This window comes from Argiope bruennichi, chromosome 7 (genome assembly GCF_947563725.1).
Source record: "Argiope bruennichi chromosome 7, qqArgBrue1.1, whole genome shotgun sequence".
NCBI classification, from domain to species: domain Eukaryota; kingdom Metazoa; phylum Arthropoda; class Arachnida; order Araneae; family Araneidae; genus Argiope; species Argiope bruennichi.
This window is the reverse complement of record NC_079157.1, coordinates 25,509,406-25,528,419: the sequence shown is the minus strand read 5'-3', so window position 1 is coordinate 25,528,419 and position 19,014 is coordinate 25,509,406. Positions and strand designations below refer to the sequence as shown.

The 19,014-nt window shown below is 30.0% G+C and overlaps 1 protein-coding gene across 1 annotated transcript in view; it reads left to right on the top strand.

Annotated features, from left to right (window-relative positions):
- LOC129975943 (cytoplasmic dynein 1 light intermediate chain 1-like) overlaps window positions 1–16,815 on the top strand; it is a 28,946-nt gene extending 12,131 nt beyond the window's left edge. Inside the window, exon 2 of the mRNA XM_056089242.1 lies at window positions 14,070–16,815. Coding sequence (XP_055945217.1) covers window positions 14,084–16,120 — 2,037 coding nt within the window. The 5' untranslated portion in view covers window positions 14,070–14,083 and the 3' untranslated portion in view covers window positions 16,121–16,815. The remainder of the gene's footprint in view (window positions 1–14,069) is intronic.
- The last annotated feature ends 2,199 nt before the right edge of the window (window positions 16,816–19,014 follow it).

The window sequence follows — 19,014 nt, the reverse complement described above, 5'->3', positions numbered from 1 at the left end:
CAAAATCAAAACGAGAAATCTTCTGCGAGGTAATGAAGATTTGATCTCTCCAGAATCAAGTCCTGGATAAATTTTTATCTCCTTCGTCAGTCAAGCCCTTTTCCAAGAAATATTATCTTCATGAAAATTCTTGACCGACCTCGAACGAATCTGGTGGATCAAAGTTATAGGAAACAAGATGTCCAAAATCAAAACGAGAAATCTTCTGCGAGGTAATGAAGATTTGATCTCTCCAGAATCAAGTCCTGGATAAATTTTTATCTCCTTCGTCAGTCAAGCCCTTTTCCAAGAAATATTATCTTCATGAAAATTCTTGACCGACCTCGAACGAATCTGGTGGATCAAAGTTATAGGAAACAAGATGTCCAAAATCAAAACGAGAAATCTTCTGCGAGATAATGAAGATTTGATCTCTCCAGAATCAAGTCCTGGATAAATTTTTATCTCCTTCGTCAGTCAAGCCCTTTTCCAAGAAATATTATCTTCATGAAAATTCTTGACCGACCTCGAACGAATCTGGTGGATCAAAGTTATAGGAAACAAGATGTCCAAAATCAAAACGAGAAATCTTCTGCGAGGTAATGAAGATTTGATCTCTCCAGAATCAAGTCCTGGGTAAATTTTTATTTCCTTTGTCAGTCAAGCCCTTCTCCGAGAAATATTAACTTCATGAAATTCTTGAACTCATACTCCCCACCAAGCCCTCCCTTTTTTATTATTGTATTGTGTATAGTTGTTATTTTGTGCACGGTATGTAAACTTTAACATTTTTTTCTTCTTAGTAAATCTTCCCACGTATATGCATTCAACCGATAGAGAATCCTAGAAATTCCAAGTTCAGGAATTTCTAGGATTTAAGCTAAAGTGCTGTACATTTAAAATGTACTTAAACAAATCAATATTTGCAGTACATTCTAAATGTAAATATATAATAACATCAAAAGTTTTGCTTTCACACAATGGAGTATTCTCTATTATCTCATTTGACGGTATATTTAAATCTATCGAAATCAGAACTAATCACTAAAATCTGTTTGAAACAATAAATGTTATATTAACAGAAATAAATGCGATTCCAAATGTAAAATCAAAATGATACTGAATCAAAAATAATAGAAAATGCAGATCTCAGATCATTAACTTCTGCTACATGAATAATAGATTCCTCTAGCGTCAATAAAATGAACCATATCTTCTTCAGATGATGATAAATGAAAAAAAAAGTCAATGATCATGACAGCAATGTTGACAAAATGTATTTCATCTAAACGTAGTAATTTATAAAAATGATGTTGCAGAACATAAAACTTTGAGCTATTAAAAGTTCCTTATATATATAACTAGCCGCCTTTGGAGACCAGCCGGTTCGCCAATCTTAATGTTCATTTAAATTTTAATAATTAAATAGGTTGAACCGGAGTTTAACCCCCTTCTTCGCCAAGTTGCGATAACGCGCCAAAGCTGGCAATCTTTATTATGCACGATAATTGAACATCTGCTCCTTTGCTTTTGAACATTTCGCAAAGCCGTTGTTGGCGATTTTTAAAAATTGCGCCAAGCAGAGGGTTAAAATCCGGTCGTACCATTAAATATTTTACGCAATTCCAACTTTAATAGATTCTTCAGCAAAATATTTTAAAACTTCAAATTTTAATAGTCATATAATTCACTCATAATATTATAAAGGCCTTCAGTCATAACGTGATATGTATCTCACTAATTTTCTGTTACCCCTCGTAGAATTTATGGTTTAAATTAAAGAGTAAATGATTAATCTGCAATTAATATAATAATATTTTTTACTGAAACAAAGCATTTTTTTTAATAATATGATTACTGATAATAGAGTCACTGAGCGTTTAAACTTTATGGTCACTAAAGAATATCTTTCTTAATTTATGTAATATCTCAAGAATTTGTCAACAAAATTTTCTCAGATTCATCATGAACAGATCGATTCATTAACAATGTTTCATTTTAAATGCATCAAACACTAAGAAAATAAAATGAATCGTTTAAAATAATCGGTCGGAAACAGGTTTAAAAAAACTACTTAAAAAACGATGGACTTAAAACTATAAGCATATACAAAAAAATATATAACTAACATAAATAAAATTTAATTACAAAAACATGCAACTAACCTAAAAATAATTTAAATAATTGAAAACAGGTTAAAAGAAACTACTTAAAAAACGGTGTACTTAAAACTATAAGCATATACAAAAAATATATAACTAACATAAATACAACTTACTTACAAAAGCATGCAACTAACCTAAAAATAATTTAAATCATCCGTTGATAATGGTTGTCATGGCAACAATCAGAACACAATGCGCATGCGTGAATTTTCTTCGCCAGTTACAGTAACGCTAATGCGTGAATTTTTCTACGCCAGTTGGGGTAACGCTATGCCGATTATACATTTTTAATTTCCTTTATTCTGTGTAATTTTAATTCGAAAGTACTTCAGAATGAATCTGAAACATGGATTAATTAACAATGTTTAATTTTAAATGCATAAAACATTAAGAAAATAAACAGAATCGTTTGAAATAATTCGCCGAAAAATGTTAACCCTAGCTTCATTACTGTTGGGAGAAAAAACAACAACTGAAGCCTTACTCATTTGGCGGTGGGGAAATGGAAGATTTTTTTGGCGAAAAAGTTGGCGGTGGTGAAAATGGAAGATTTTTTTGGCGGAAAAGAAGTATTTTTAAATATATTATTCTGTCAAAATTTCGCATGAAAACATACTATGGATTGAAAGATATATGTTTTGTTTTCCAAAGATAAATACGCCTATTTCATAATTATAAAGGGTTGTGAAATGCATGATAATAAAATTTCTTCCGGCAAAATAGGTAACATTATTTATCAGAAAGCTTAAAATCGTCGATTTTTGCTTTTGCATGGAAAGAAGATTCGAAATGAATACCTGAAACAAATACGTACTGATTATTCTATAGCAAGAGAAAAACCATTAACACAGAAATCAGTTGTAAAATCTTAAACACATCTGTAGAAATGTAAACTTATATGAAGCTCAATGTGTGTGCGTGCGTGCGTGCGCGTGTGTGTGTGTTGGCGCTCTACAGGCCAGACCGTTCGACCTACAGCTACCAAATTTTTCACATGCATACCTTGGAGGTCGGAAATGTGCACTTGGGGTCTCTTTTTTGAATTTTTAATTATTAATTAAAAACTAACTTCCCGACCAAAAAATCTTCATTTCCCCACCGCCAAATGAGTAAGGCTTCAGTTTTTTTTCCAACGCCAAAGAGGATAAGCTTAAGAAATTTTCGGCAGATTATTTCAAAGGATTCTGTTTATTTCCTTCATGTTTGATGCATTTAAAATGAAACATTGTTAATGAATCGATTTTTCAGATTCATTCTGAAGTACTTTTGAATTAAAATAAAACAGAATAAAGGAAATTAAAAACTTCTAATCTGCATAACGTTACCCCAACTGGAGTAGAAAATTCACGCATTTGCGGTACCATAATTGGTGTTGAAAATTCACGCATGCGCATTGTGTTCGATTGTTGACAACTATTTTCAACGGATACGGACTTGATTTTGAAGGCTTAATATATTTTCGACAGATTATTTCAAACGATTCTGTTTATTTTTTTTTAGTGGTTGATGCATTTAAAACTAAAGACTGTTAATGAATCGATTTGTTCATGATGAATCTGAGAAAATTTTGTTGAAAACTTCTTCAGATATTATATAAATTAAGAAAATATTCTTTATTGCCCATAAGGTTTAAATACTCAGTGACTCTGTTTTCAGTACTCATATTTAAAAAAAAAAATTATAAAAATCCTATCTATGATGGAAATAATTTATAGTTTAGAAAAAAAAGATTATATAAATGTCAATAAGTTTTAAATCAAACATTTAAAAAACAATCTTAATTAGTAATTAAATAGCATTTAATCGTTCTAAAATTTGTGAACGCTTTATGTAATGCAAGTAAAAAACTAAATTGAACTAACTCATTTCCAGCACAAATAATTTAATGCTTGTAATGCTACAGATTATCATCCTCAAATACTATTAACATTGGTTCAGGGAAATGAATACATTTTTATAAAAATTAAATTTAGTTTTTCTTCCCCCCCCCCTTTTATTATGGTAAATAATTCCTGCATTAATGAAGATGTAGTCTCATATTACAAATTACTTATTGATACTTTGAATAATTCATGCTGAATAAGTTGATAAATTGATACAAATTCGCCAAATTATAATATTTATAGATATATGTGAAACATTTTTGTGACAGCTTTAAAACCGGAAATATTTACTTGCAAACGATTTTCTATTCATTGTTTTAATGTACTTCATATTTATATAAAAAAGTAACAAAATATGTCATAGCCTCGAATTTTTTCATCTGTTTTTAAATGTTTTATTTCAATAAAAAAACTGAATTGTTTTTTTTGTAGGAATTGATAAGCATTATTTTATTAATATGCATTTTAAGCGAAATTTTTGTAGAATTACAAAAATAAATGTTGACGGAAATATCCCACAAAGGTACAAAATTCTTCAAAAAAATAAGTAAAAAACACACTCAAACACACAAAAATCTCCAAATTACTTTACATTTCTTTTTGGTGATAACCGTTACGGATCAAATATTGTTAAAGCTTTATTAATTGACTTACTTATGCTATGTTTATTTCTTGAATGAACGTTTCAAATGGGAATCATAGCAATTCAAATTCTAAAAATGTAAATGTGCTGTCACTTCTCTGATAAATTCCATAGTATTGTAACTCCACTTTTTTCCGTCTCGTAAATTGGAAAAATGTTAAATAAAATCCTTCCCTTTTAAATCCCTATTGAAGAAAATCCCACCATCGAATAGTTGATTCAAAAATGAAAATGATTTGAACTTCAGGGAAATAATGTAATCCATTTTTAAAAGTTGGGTCGAAAATATTTATTAATTTTTTTTTAATTTAGCAAAAGTTTACACTACAATTAAATTGGTATCATTAAAAAGACAATTTAAATTTTTTTGAAATGGTGTGAATATTTCTGTGCGATTATAATTTTGGAAGTTATGGCGGAAAAATGTTAAAATCAGGTAAAAGTTTTGATTTATTCGAATTCTAGTTGAAGTTTCAAAGAATAATTGTTCCTAAGTGTGTATTTGTATCTTCCAAGATAGCTGTAATCAAATTATAGCCTGAATGCCAATGCCACACACATACACATGCGAGCTCACAAATTCATTTTATGGTTAATAGAGTTATAAATTGAGCAATTATTGCTTTTTTATAATTTTGAAATGTAATAAGATTAGTTTTTCAGAGATGGCGATTTGAATTACATACAATTTTCTATTTCCTATACATTAAAAATATTTCTATTATATTCTACAATAATTCAATTTATTATTTATATTAATGCTACTATTGCGGCTATATTAAATGCATATTTTTGTGTGCATATTACCATTATTATATTATGAAGAGCTAATTTTAAAAATAAAAAAAATCATAAGCAAATCAAATCTAAAACCTTATTACATTACGATCTGAATCTACATTATGGTTTTGTAAATATATACCAATTCAAGTCGCATCACAGTAAATTGTGCATGTTTTAAGAATTTTCCGTAGTTGCAGTTTAAGGAACTAGATTTGTATATGTATCGTTCAGGTGTGAAATATTGCTATAAAGATTTTATCTGTTACAGATTTTTAATTGTAGAATTTTTGTGCATTCTTTCCTTTATATTGATTTCGTTTACAGACACATATGCAAAATTGATTTAATTTCGTCATATTTGCTTCCCTTGACAACTTATATGCTTAGTTTTAAATCACCCTGTATTTGTGCTCAATCTGTTTTTAGGGTCAGCATTATTATCTGTGTAGCTCTTACATTTAGTAAAAAAGATTTAAGAAGCATTAAGTTAAATTCGTAATATTTGAAAAGTCATTTGTGCTTATAAGAAAACATATAATATATTTTCTTTCTAAATTAAATTAAAGTAATTTCTTAATAAGTTCAAAATAAATTCTGAAGAATGAAACAGAACAGAACGAATTAATTCTACTAAAATGAAAAAAAAGCAAAAACAGAGAATTAAATTGGCAATTAGTAAATCATGTAAATTGATTCGTATATTTTCATAAATTAGTTGTAGAAAATAAAATAAGATTAGATTAATAAAATATTTAATCTAATCAATAAGAATTAATCTAATCTTAATAATTAATCTAATAATTAATCCTCTAGATTAATAAAATAAATATTACTAATAATACAACTTGAGACTTAAAGCATCTTATAAATAATGGAATTTGACGATCACGGCGTAATTTAAAAATCGCCAAGTAAACTCAGGTTAGAAAATCGCCAAGTAAACTCAGGTTAGAAAATCGCTAAGTAAATTCATGCTAGAAAATCGCCAAGCATCCATAAATATAAATAAATACTCACTAGTTCACCACGTCCGATAAATACAAATATACAGATGTTAAGCAAAATGCCCATTTTCATTAATATAAGTTAAATTCTTAGTTTTGTTAATTTTTATGCACATTTATTCGATAATTCGTTGAAAACTTGATTTGCTATTATCATCAAAATCTCGCTTATAATTAATATGTAAGTTCAAAAGACTTCCTCTATCTTTCTTTTTAATAAAGTTTATATAAATTATTCAGTCAATCTGATTATGAGGATTATGAAGGAAAATGAGATGTCTGCAGATTGCAAACTTCTAATTAACTGGAGTTGAGGGTCGCAGAATTTAATCTGGCATTCTGAATTTTCAAGTGGAATGGGAGAGTTATTTTATTTGCCTTCTTAACGAAGTGTGTAACTGAAATTATTTGAAAACGCAGCATCCAGATAGGGAATGAGATTTCGTCGAATTTCAGTGCCTAAATGGGAAACCCTATCCTCTGCTTATCCAATATAATAAAGTGATTACTAACTGTAAAGTGATTTTAGATAGCTGTATAAATTTTCTCAATTTATACAGATGGGAAATTAATTTGGGTATTGAGAAAACTATAATAGAAGTAAGGACGAAATTGTATTGTGAAATTTGTTAAAATTATATGCCAATTCTTAAACAGCAATTAAATTGGGGAACACATACAGTATAGCTCACGATATTGTACAATATTCTGCGATATTATTTTATACTATTCATTGTTCAACACTATTGTAACATATTATGTATAATATTAAATATAGTGCAATATTGTACAATATTCTGCTACATTATATTATTTTATTCATTGTACAACATTATTAGAACATATTATGTATAATATTTAATATAGAGCAATATTTTACAATATTCTGAGATATTATATTATTTTATTTATTGTACAGCATTATTAGAACATTTATGTATAATATTTAATATAGAGCAATATTGTACAATATTCTGCGACATTATATTATTTTATTCATTGTACAACATTATTAGAATATATTATGTATAATATTTAATATAGAGCAATATTGTACAATATTCTCCGACATTATATTATTTTATTCATTGTTCAACATTATTACAACAGATTATGTATAATATTTAATATAGAGCAATATTGTACAATATTCTGCGACATTATATTATTTATTCATTGTTCAACAAAATTATACCATATCATGTATAATATTTAATATACTGCAATATTGTACAATATTCTACGGCATTGAATTATATTACATTATTCTTCAATATTCGACATTATTATATCATATTGTGAATATGATTTGATATCGTTCAATATTGTACTATATTAACTATCTTAAATAAATGCCCATTCAATCATCCTCTAAATGTTAATAATCCTGCTAAGAATGGGACTGGAATTATGTTATGCGTATTGTCTGCCTCACAAAGATAAAATCATTGCCAAATTGTTTTTTCACACAGTCACCATGTCGCGTTTGGCGATTAACTTCGACAATACTAATATTATTACTAATTGCTATCCAAAAGATTTAATTCTAAAAGATACAAGTATAAATCAACTTGAGGCTACCTTTCTGGATTTAAAAATCGAAATTGCTAATGATAAAACAATAGTTGGTATATACGATAAAAGGGATGATTTCAACTTTAAAATAACAAAACTATGTAACTACCATTCCAATCTAAACTCTAAAATTTTCAAAAATCTAATTTTCTCACAAGTTAACAGGATAAAAAGGGTTTGCAATAATAAAAATTCTTATATTGAAGCATCAAATAACCTCCTTAAAAATTTAATTAAAAATGATTTTCCTAGAAATTACTGTAATGTCAATTTTTTAATTAAACAAGGTATGGTTTGGGATTAATCTTTTGGCTTAGATAAAAATAGAAATTTACTTGCATATTGGATCACTCAATAGATGGCGCTGGGTGCCTACCTCTGTTTACATAATTTACCGTTAACTTTCAAAAACAGGAAATCACAATCGATTGTTTAAAGTTTACTTCACTGTTGGATGGTATGTTCTGGCTTTTCGTTTTTAATTTTAATTTTAATTTTAATGCTGTTTTTGTTTTTATTGTTATTGTTTTTATTGTATTTTTACTTTGTGGTTTTTTTTCTAATTTGTTATTTGGTATTTCCTTTCTGTTAAAATGGTATATCTCTTGAGCATAATTTCGGGGGATTTTCGGGTCACGAGGAATCATTATTAGACTTAATGTCTGTATGTCCTCACAGAAAAAATCCCTTTATTTGAATCCCTGCCTGAGGGTGACCCTTGAAAAAGTCTTCAGGCCGGATTCTTTTTTAATATTTTTTAATAATTTTTTTGGTTTAATTTTTCTTTGATTTTTGTTTTTCCTATTAACTTGATTCTAATACTTTTGTATCAATTCATCTGTGTTTTAGAAGTAGCTGCAATTGCGCTCTCTAAATACTATGAAGTTCCTTTTTGGTTTTAGTTTAAATAGGTAATAAATTTTAGTTGCGATTTCGAAACTGTTTTGTTTCGTTTTCATTTTAGTTTCGTTTTCAAACTTTTTCTTACTTTAGATTGGTTATATATATATATATATATATATATATATATATATATATATATATATATATATATATATATATATATATATATATATATATATATATATATATATATATATATATATATATATATATATATATATATATATATATATATATATATATATATATATGCGTATTATAATTAGTTGGGCTCGATTTTACTACATACTATAAAAAATAACATAAAAAGAACAATAGTGATAATAATTAAAATTTACTAATTGGAACTTTCAGCAACAAAGACTGCCACCTTCCAATACCAAGAAGTCAGATTTAATTAATGTCTAGAAAATTCATTGATTTAAGAAAATTTTTTTAATTCGTTTAATGTTTGAAATTTGGTTGAAATCTACTTTCATGTGCCACTGGAGAAAGTCGCCAATTTGGTAACCCAAACAAGCAACTGAAATATTTTTCTAGTAACCTAATTTCCGATACGTTTACTCATTGTTTTCTTGTTGAGTTCAATTACCTGCCACTTTGTAGACTTGGCGATGTTGGTTCCCTTGTGATGTGAGAAGCCAAGAAAAAATTTCGCCAAATTATAAAAATATACTCAAGTGCATAAGTGTGTGTGTGTGTGTGTGTGCATAAATATAGATCGAATCACGTGCGAATCATGTGCTGCCTATTAAAATCACCAAATTGGCGAAATTTTTTCTTGGCGCTGTTTGGTCGCCATTCCTATCGACAAATACCTATAATAGAACGACTCATTTTAATGTCGGATTTACACTCGGTGGATATGCAGCGCATGCGCAGAAAGATACTCATTTATGTTTAACATTATTTCATAAGATAGATTCAAACATTCCATGCTTGGCCATAAATTGCCCTTTTGGCGTCCCTGAATTTTTCTTTTTACTGCGCAGTGTGTTAAAATGACGGATATTTACACAAAGAAACATGATAATAAATGCCAACGTACCTAAATTTGGAAAACTATAAAAAATAAATGTTAAATAAATTGAAAAATAAAAGGCAATCTCTCATCAGAAAGAACAAACAGCAAAAATGTCGGAATATATCTATGATAGGTGATAATTTTCTTCACGCCAAAAAATCCCCGCCAAATTCTACAAACGCGTATGCAGTAAGAAAAAAATTCAATAAGCGGCATGTCCCGTAGGGACAATTACTTGCCATGGACCAAAGAGCAATTTTCATCCTTTCTATGCATGCACTACCTACTGGCTGTCTTATTACTGGCCAAATGTATAAGCCCAGCATTAGGGCAATATGATATATATATTTTATTTTTAAAATATTCTACTATGTCTCAAATGAAAGTGATCCCGAGAAAGTGAAAGTGAAAGTGATTAATTAATTTCCAAGATTTTCTCTTAATTTAGTCCATAGTAAATTCATTTTAAAAATATTCTCTTATTTCGCGATCCAATTCCACTTTTGGTTTAATTAACTCCTCTGTAAAACTAATGCTTCATCAGTACTACGTCTTAAATGAAAGTGATCCCTTCGGTGCCCTTGAAAAGGTGTCAAAGGTCACCACGTGTATTCCATCGGCTCGTGGCTGAAATCCTATGTTATATAAGAGTAGTGATCATTTGTTTCACGCTTCTTTCATACTTCTTCTTTGTGCCATGCTGCGTCTGCTTGTAAATAAATTGCTTTCCCGAGATGGATATTAAAGAGAGAATAAAACGAAATTATAAATACAACGTCTCGTCTATGTCTTCAAACTTGTACTCTCCTTCACCAAAATAATATTACATATTATTTAATAGACAAAGATAGTGTCCTGTGAAAAATTTTCATTGAATCTACTTTACAATTGTATTCTAATTATTCTTTTAGCTTTGAAAGAGTATCAGGGTGTTGAAATGATTTTAAATTTTTGAATAGATGATCAAATGAGCAGATCTGGTAAAAGCAAAGTTGTTTGTTGAATTTGGATATTTGATTTAAAAATTTGTAAACTATTAAAATTGCATCATTATTTTCAATCTTTGCAAAATGGTGTGATGGCAAAATCTGTGAAACAGATATTCAGGCAAAAAATATTGAATGGGAAAATAATGTATACCTTTTCAATTTCTGTATAATTTCACACCAGATCCTTTTCGTAAGATTTTCTTTCTTTTTGGGTCTATTTTGTATGTGTCTATTGTGTCTATTTTGTATTTACTAAGAAAGCTGGTAAAAAATAGTTTTTTTAATCCGTCTATATATAGTGAAACAAATATACTTGATATAGTTAATATCTTATAAAATGCTTGTGCGATATTAATTGTAATTATCTTGAAGATCATAGAAACTTTAATTTTGTATCGATGGGTAAATATGGGGAGACTAAAATAATTTCATCTCAAAACATGTTCTGCCATTAGTATTGCAAATCAGGAATCCAAATAATTTTCTTCCCCAAATATACATAAATGATTTTATTTTTATCGAATCTGATAAAAAATTATTTATAAAATGTATATCCCGTCGTAAGAGTAATGCTTGTTTGAGAGTTTAGTTTTTTTAGGCAATTTTCCAACAAATGTAATTATGATAAGTTATTAAGTGGTAAAAGTTTACAATTGGGTGCCCCTTAATTTTTTTGGCTATTTTTTGTCGCCAATATCGTCGCCAAGGGGATTTTCGGTCGGGAACCCAACAGTAACGTCAATGAAAACAAAACATTATCGAAACCAAAAGTAGTGCTTCATCACTGAAATTTGTCGCCAATCGAAGGGGCACCCAAATCTACGCTGGAACCTATTAAGCTCCTTTTTTAAATTTCAGTCCTAAAATTCATTTGTTACCATATCTTTTAGTCATCCACGATAACGAATTTTTGGCGAGATTTTGGGACGGATTAGAAACCAAATATTAATTTTAAATCTTGCCAAATGTTTAGATCTCAAGTAGCAACTTTGAAACTTTTTGTATTCATATATTAAAAAATTATTTTAGCGATTTTAAAGATTAAACATTAACAAAACCAATGAGAATGCTCTCGGGTGAATCGGAGTTTAACCCCCTTCTTCGCTAAGTTGCGATAACGCGCCAAATCTGACAACCTCCACACTGGTAAACCTATTACTTTCGACTTTATTATGCGACTTTATTATGATTGGACATCAGCTTCCTCTCTTTTGAACATTTCGCAAAAAGGGGCGCAAGATCGTTGTTGGCGAGTTGGCTATTTTTGAAAATTTCGCCTAGCAAGGCATTAAACTCCGGTCGTATCAGTGCTCTCCCCCCAACACTTTCTGGAATACATTCTAATAAACTCGTCGTCAAAGAAATTCTTTCCTGGCGATGGTGCATAGTAGTTGCGAAATATTAACTTTGAGCTTAAATTCTATAATTTTACTGAATATATTGTGTCATTAATGGCGAATTATTTGGCGATTAACCCCTGGGAGGCGTTATAGTGCGAGTTCGCAAATTGTACAGACTAAGTCTATGGCAAAGGATACCGATGTCCTCTGATTGGTTTAGGCCTTGGCATCTTTTGCACTCATAATAGTGTAGTTTTCGCTTATTTGGCTCAAACCTTGTACCTTTCATTAGTTTTATGGAAGATACTAGTGAATATCAACACGATCTAATTTTTATTAATATAATTGTTTTCTCTAAATATTACTAGTAATACTACTAATACTAATAAATAATAATAATAAAAAATATTACTAATAATTCTAGTCATGCAAGTAACTAATGTTGTTTATGCACAGAAGTATAAAAAATATATGAAAGTAATTACTTAACATATGATGCAGCAATTAAATAATTCTTATTTTTCTGTGATTTTCGTGTCTTTACTAGATAATTTATGCAGTCATTGAAAGTTGTTGCTGAACGTTTGTGACTTTCCCATCAACTACATATGGGGAGATGATTACTTAATGCCCAAAACGTATAAATATGCAAGCTTTAACGGAATATGTGATTCCGTAGCTAATGTTTTTAGTTATATCAAAATAATATTAAGAAGAAACACACACAAAAAATATTTTTAATAAATTGTAATTTTTATATTTCCTGAATTTAGGTTTCAGGATTTGATTTTTTCTGCTGCATATGTATTCCAGATTAATATTAAATGTAAAACGTAAAAAATAAGAGGGGAGATAAAATCACAAATTTTATTTATTTTTATAAAAATATATTTCGGTATGGCATCTTTTTGGAAAAACATTGCCAAAAAGATGCCAAGGCTTAAACCAATCAGAGCACGTCGGTATCCTTTGCCCTATACTTAGTCTGTACAATTTGCGAACTCGCGTTAATAGCATCCAAAAGTCGAATTTGTGCTTCAGATGCGTTATTCTGAACCAACTGGTACAAAGATTTGACAGAGAAATACATTGTAGTCACAGAATACCATACCAAATTTGACATATTAAATTCACTGCGATTTTTAATTAGCTCGTTTACATGATTCTGAAAGTACAGACCGAAAGACAGTCAACTCGGTGTTGGATGTGATTCGAAATTTGCTAGGTGTCTATACGACAGATGTTAAATCCACGGATCGAATTTTATCTGTCTAATTATATTCGTTTTGTAACTATCGTGTTAACTTATATTCGAACAGATGACTTCGTCTGAACAGATTTTACTCAAAATTTGATAGAAATTTGCAAATTGTAAAGTCCATATACCAAACTTCAACAGTCTAGCTCACAACGTTTTTGACTTTTCTTTGCCACAGACAGACGGCGATTATTCAAAAATGTAGTTGCGCGTGTTAAACAAATGTGTAAAATGTTTGAGAAGTGAAGATTCATCAAAATCTCGAATTCGAATTTTTTGACAAGTTCTATACTTTCCCTATACTATATGTACGAGATAGTAAAGAAAACAAAAATTTCCACCTTTTATTTTCTGGAACTTATCAAAGAAATGTTTAAAGCCAATCATTTTTTTTTGTATCAATCAATTTCTCAACAAAATAATTTTAAGAAAATTTTCTTATATTCCACTCTATGTCTGGCTTAAATAATTTAAGAAGTATATTTTCTCTGCAATATTTTTAAAACAATTTTTTCTTTTACAGGATGATCTTCTAAAATGAGTTTCTTGAAAGAGAGAAGCGGAGTTCCCCCCAAAAAAGAAAACTCAGTCGACATGGAGGGGAACGATAGCTTCTGGTTACAGATAATGGCTGAATGTGAAGCCAACTCGCCAAATAAGCTTCCCTCTTCCAAATCTCTGCTGTTCCTTGGCGACAACAACGCACAGAAATCACAGTTAGTTGCTAGACTTCAAGGAACTAGCGAAAAATATTGCAAGGGAAACGGCCTTGAATACTATTTCCTAAATGTGAGAGATGAGTATGGCGAAAACCAAACCAAGCTGGACGTATGGGTGTTGGACGATGACCCTTCTTTTCAGAGACTCCTAAAGTATGTTCTGAATGAAAATACCATATCAGATACCACTGTAGTTCTTACGGCAACTATGACGAAACCTTGGGATATGTTTCGCTGCATTTGCACCTGGGTCGAGATTTTGCAAAAACATATAGCGAAATTGCAGATTCCCGCAACTGCCTTAGAAGAGCAGAAGTCAAAAGTTCTACGTCGTTTCCAAGAATACGTCGAACCAACAATGAGCATCTACGGAAACTTGGAGGAGCAGAATAGCTCGGCGGAAATAGAAAATAATTTAGGGTTGGAAATAATTGTAGTGATTACTCAAACAGAATACATGTCGGTGCTACAGTCTGAATTTGGCTACATTGATGAACATTTCGATTTCATACAGTTTTCACTCAGGAAATTTTGTTTAACCTATGGGGCAGCTCTTCTCTACCTATCAGTGAAAGAGGACAGGAACTGTGATATATTGCTAAAGTATATTTTACATAAGATATACGCTTTTCCCTTCAGAATACCAGCCATGTTTTTGGAAAAAGACTCGATATTCGTCCCAGCGGGCTGGGACAGTGAAAACAAGATCCAGGCCCTTGCCGAATCCTTGGCGACCATCGCGTTCTCATCACCTTTTGAAGATGTCATAGTAAAACCTGGTCGTCTTTCAGACACTAACAGAATATTATTAGAAGTAGAGGCCCAGAACGATCAAGAATTCCTCGCATCTATACAAGCACAACTGCTTAGACAGCCAGTAGAGAATGTTTCCGAATTCAGTAGGGATAGCACTGCTTCTTCGACAGTCACGCCAAGAAATCCGCCAAGGCGAGTACAAAGATCCCCTCAAAAGAAGCAACTGGAATCGAAGTTGTCAACTGGTGAAGGGGACACCGTTTTGCAGTCTTTCTTTAAAAGCTTGTTGAAAAGGCAAACCAGTGCTCCTGCTGAAAGACCGGCTGGATTTTCATCAAGCAGGAGTCAAGCTTCCACTGCATCTGGTTCTTCCTCTAATTTCGACAGAAGCACATCCCTTGAAAACACTTCTAGTACTTACAATAAAGGTAGTTTAGGATCAAAGAGTCTAGGTTCATCTGTTGATTCGTCTTACCAAACTAGACGAAACAGTGAAGGCGAGAGCTTAGAAGCAGTGGACGAGCTTAATCCGGCAGACAGTTGCACCAGTAAAATTCCAAACGAAACGAACAAAGCTACTTCAGAAGGAAGCTCAGACCCTTTCTCTGATTTTATGAAGAAGTACAAAGCTCAGGCTGGAGTTGCACAACAAAGCGCCAATCCTGATATCGATGAAGAACTGCAAGACGTTCATCAACTTCCGGAATATTTTATGAGCAGTCAAAGTTCTAGTCAATGTCCTGCTGACTGCTGTTTCCAGACTAATGGCACAACAGCAAATGGTAATGTTGACTCGGATATGGATAACTGCATAGACAGGGTAAAAAGCAAATATAACCCACCTCTCAGACTTTTATTGGAATCAAACCATGAACCACTTAAAACGAAAACTAGTTCTACGAAGCCTACCAACGGTGAATCCAAGAAAGAAATGTCGCCTTCTCTAGAAAAAAGAAATCAGGTTGCCTTACAAAATTCTGACTCTTTGATCAAAGGTAACGTTGAGGAATTTAAGAATCCTTTGTCCTCGTTGCATGGTAGTTCAATGGCAGCCGGTGATGTCCTCAAAGAGACATCAAAGGACAGCAAGAGTGGATAATCGGGATATTTTTGTGCTTCCTGAAAACCAATCCTATAGTATTTATTGTTTATCTTCCTCTAAAATCTTTGATGTGATATAAAGCATGGATGTTCTTTTATGTATGTATTTCATTATGTCTTGCTGTTGAATGTTTATTTATTATATCGATGTCGAATTATAAGATTTGTTGAATGAAAAGGGGATTAACAGTTTAAGAGAAAAAAAACAATGTTAGGTTATGTTTGTATGTAAGATGTTTTGTGTTCCTACTGAAAATCAAATGATTTCAGATTATATGAAAAGTAAAAAAAATGCCGAACTATTGTGTCTACATTAAATATCTAAATGTTTTGTGGTCCTACTGAAAATAAAATGCTTATAATTTGTATTGTGAGCACATTTATGAATGACATGAAATTTGGATCTTAAATTTAATTTTCTCTAACGATGTTATATGATTGCTTGTTTATAATATTTGCCTAGCATAACACCCCAAGTGCTTCCTTCACCATTTGATGGCTTCTTACAAATAAGTGAAGCATATCTCTCTAGCTAGCAAAAATAAATATTTTATGTGAGTTAAAAAGAAAGCTGCCTTCAAACATGTATCATTTTAGTAGTTATTAGAAGAATGCTTGTCATTTTATAAAATTTATTGTATTCAAGTGACTTGTATCAAAAAGTAGAATTTTTTGTGTGAAATACATCGTGAATATTGGCTCAAAAAATTTTGCTTGAAAAGATAAATTTATTAAAAATAATGTATAATAAAATGTCTGAAAAGCAAATTGTGAAGTATTGTTTTTCATTTTTGACACGCATAGAAATCATTTTTGGAAATTAATGGAAAAAGTGTCAGTTTTGTCGACCAGCCTGTTCTTACAGATTATTATTTTTTTAGATTTTTAAATTATCAATAAAGAATGTAGTTTTTTAAATTCAATTTTATTAATTGAGAATAAAATAGGAATTTAATTGAATCATATTGCCAAATGTTACTGTAAGGGTAAAATAAAAAATGGAAGTGAAGATTCTAGCTCCAAATCAATGTCTAAACTAAGAAATTTTGATAAAATTTTAATTTTAGCATTAGAAAAAAATAAGAGATTGAATGTTTTGAGGGATGACTTTGAATTTCATAAAAACATTTATAACATTGTTACATATTGCGTATTATTTAAAAAAATACTAAAAATAAAGAAAAAAAATAGTACATACTTAAATTGAAATAATTTAAAAGAAAATTTTCTGAGTTTTAAGATAAAGAAAAAAAATTTTTTGTGAGATAGATGTTTTGAAAAATGTAGTCATCAATTTTCATATTAAGTTACAGCAATTTTCCATTTGATGACGGTTACGCCTATTTTCACGCTCTATAAAACTTCTTGTTTTGACACCTATTTCTCGATTTCTTATTTATTGTTTTTCCTGTAACTAAATAGAGTTTTGGAGACACGGCAAGTCTTCTCCAGAGCCTTTCCAATAATATTTTGCGAATTCTGTTAATTTGTGAGAAGAGTTGAATCAATTACGGTTGTACAAAGATTCAGTGAAGCAATCTGAAACTTTCATTCACAGATTTTCTTACATTTTACTGTAGACATTCAACAATAAATAATCATACAAAGGACGTTCGGAAAGTAGTAATTATACAATAATTATGATTTGGCATTATACATACATATATAAATTTTTTTATTGTTATGTAATTAAGAATATTAATTTCTATTACGATAAAAAAGAAATAGTGGAAAGAAAAGGATATAGAGGAAATCTGTTCTAATTTTGTGTTAGTTGATGCGCATTTCTCGAATAAGGCTTAAGAACGTGGCTACATTTCTTTCAACTTGATACGGCATATATTTCTTCTCATTTATTAAGCAATTTTACTTAATTTTCTCCGTCTTTATAAAAATCCTTTCACACTTATAAAATATAGCCTTGTAACTAATTTTTTTATTTAAACAGTGTTATTTTAAAATTTTCTCCATTTGTGTACTCTTGGTGAAAATATAATAATTTAATACTTTGAGACTTTAAATTTTTTGAATCAATTAATATATTATATCTCCAGTGTATATGAAAATACAATTAATAATTAGAATGTTTTCCCTTATTTATCAGTGATATGAAGTTAAATAAACACTGCAAAAACAGGGAATGAGTTTTATAATAAACGCTTCACAGTATAGATTGAAATTGATTTTCTTTTTTGATTTCATTGTTTCCTTGTACATAGTTACCTATGTATTCATTTTCAAAATGATACATTCAAGCTTTAATGCAATTATCATATATGTTCAACTTGGGGTCTTTTTATTATATTGCGAAAGCAATGTTTGACAAGATATTCTTATCAACCCTTCTTCAACATATCTCTCCAATCAGCATAAGGTATTTTTTCTCTATCTCTATGATCCACTGCCTCGCAATATTGTTAGAAAAATATTAAGGGATATAACATGATAATAGAATCCATTTATGACACAAACTTTTAAATTAAAGACAAAGGCTGAAATGATGCTAACAGAGAACTATTTTCTTGGTCACTGTGGTATCCAAACTGGACGCTGATTATTTTTGTAGGAGATTGCAGAAGATAAGTATGTATATCTTCATCTCGATGACGTTGCATGATGTCATGCCTTATATGGCTGCTATTTTTTGTAAAACTTAAAATAGCTTATGCTTTTTAAGACTACAAAATTTATATACCAAAAGAAGAGCACATTGCTTTTATTGAATAACTGGTTCAAAAATCGACGGGGCGAACTAGTACTATGAGTAATAAATTGAGATAGACTCTCGAACCCCAACCATGCTATTCATCAATGAATAGCTCAAATATAAAACAACAACTAAAATTTAATTGTGACAAAGTTATATTTTGTGTAATTTTCTTCTTCATTTTT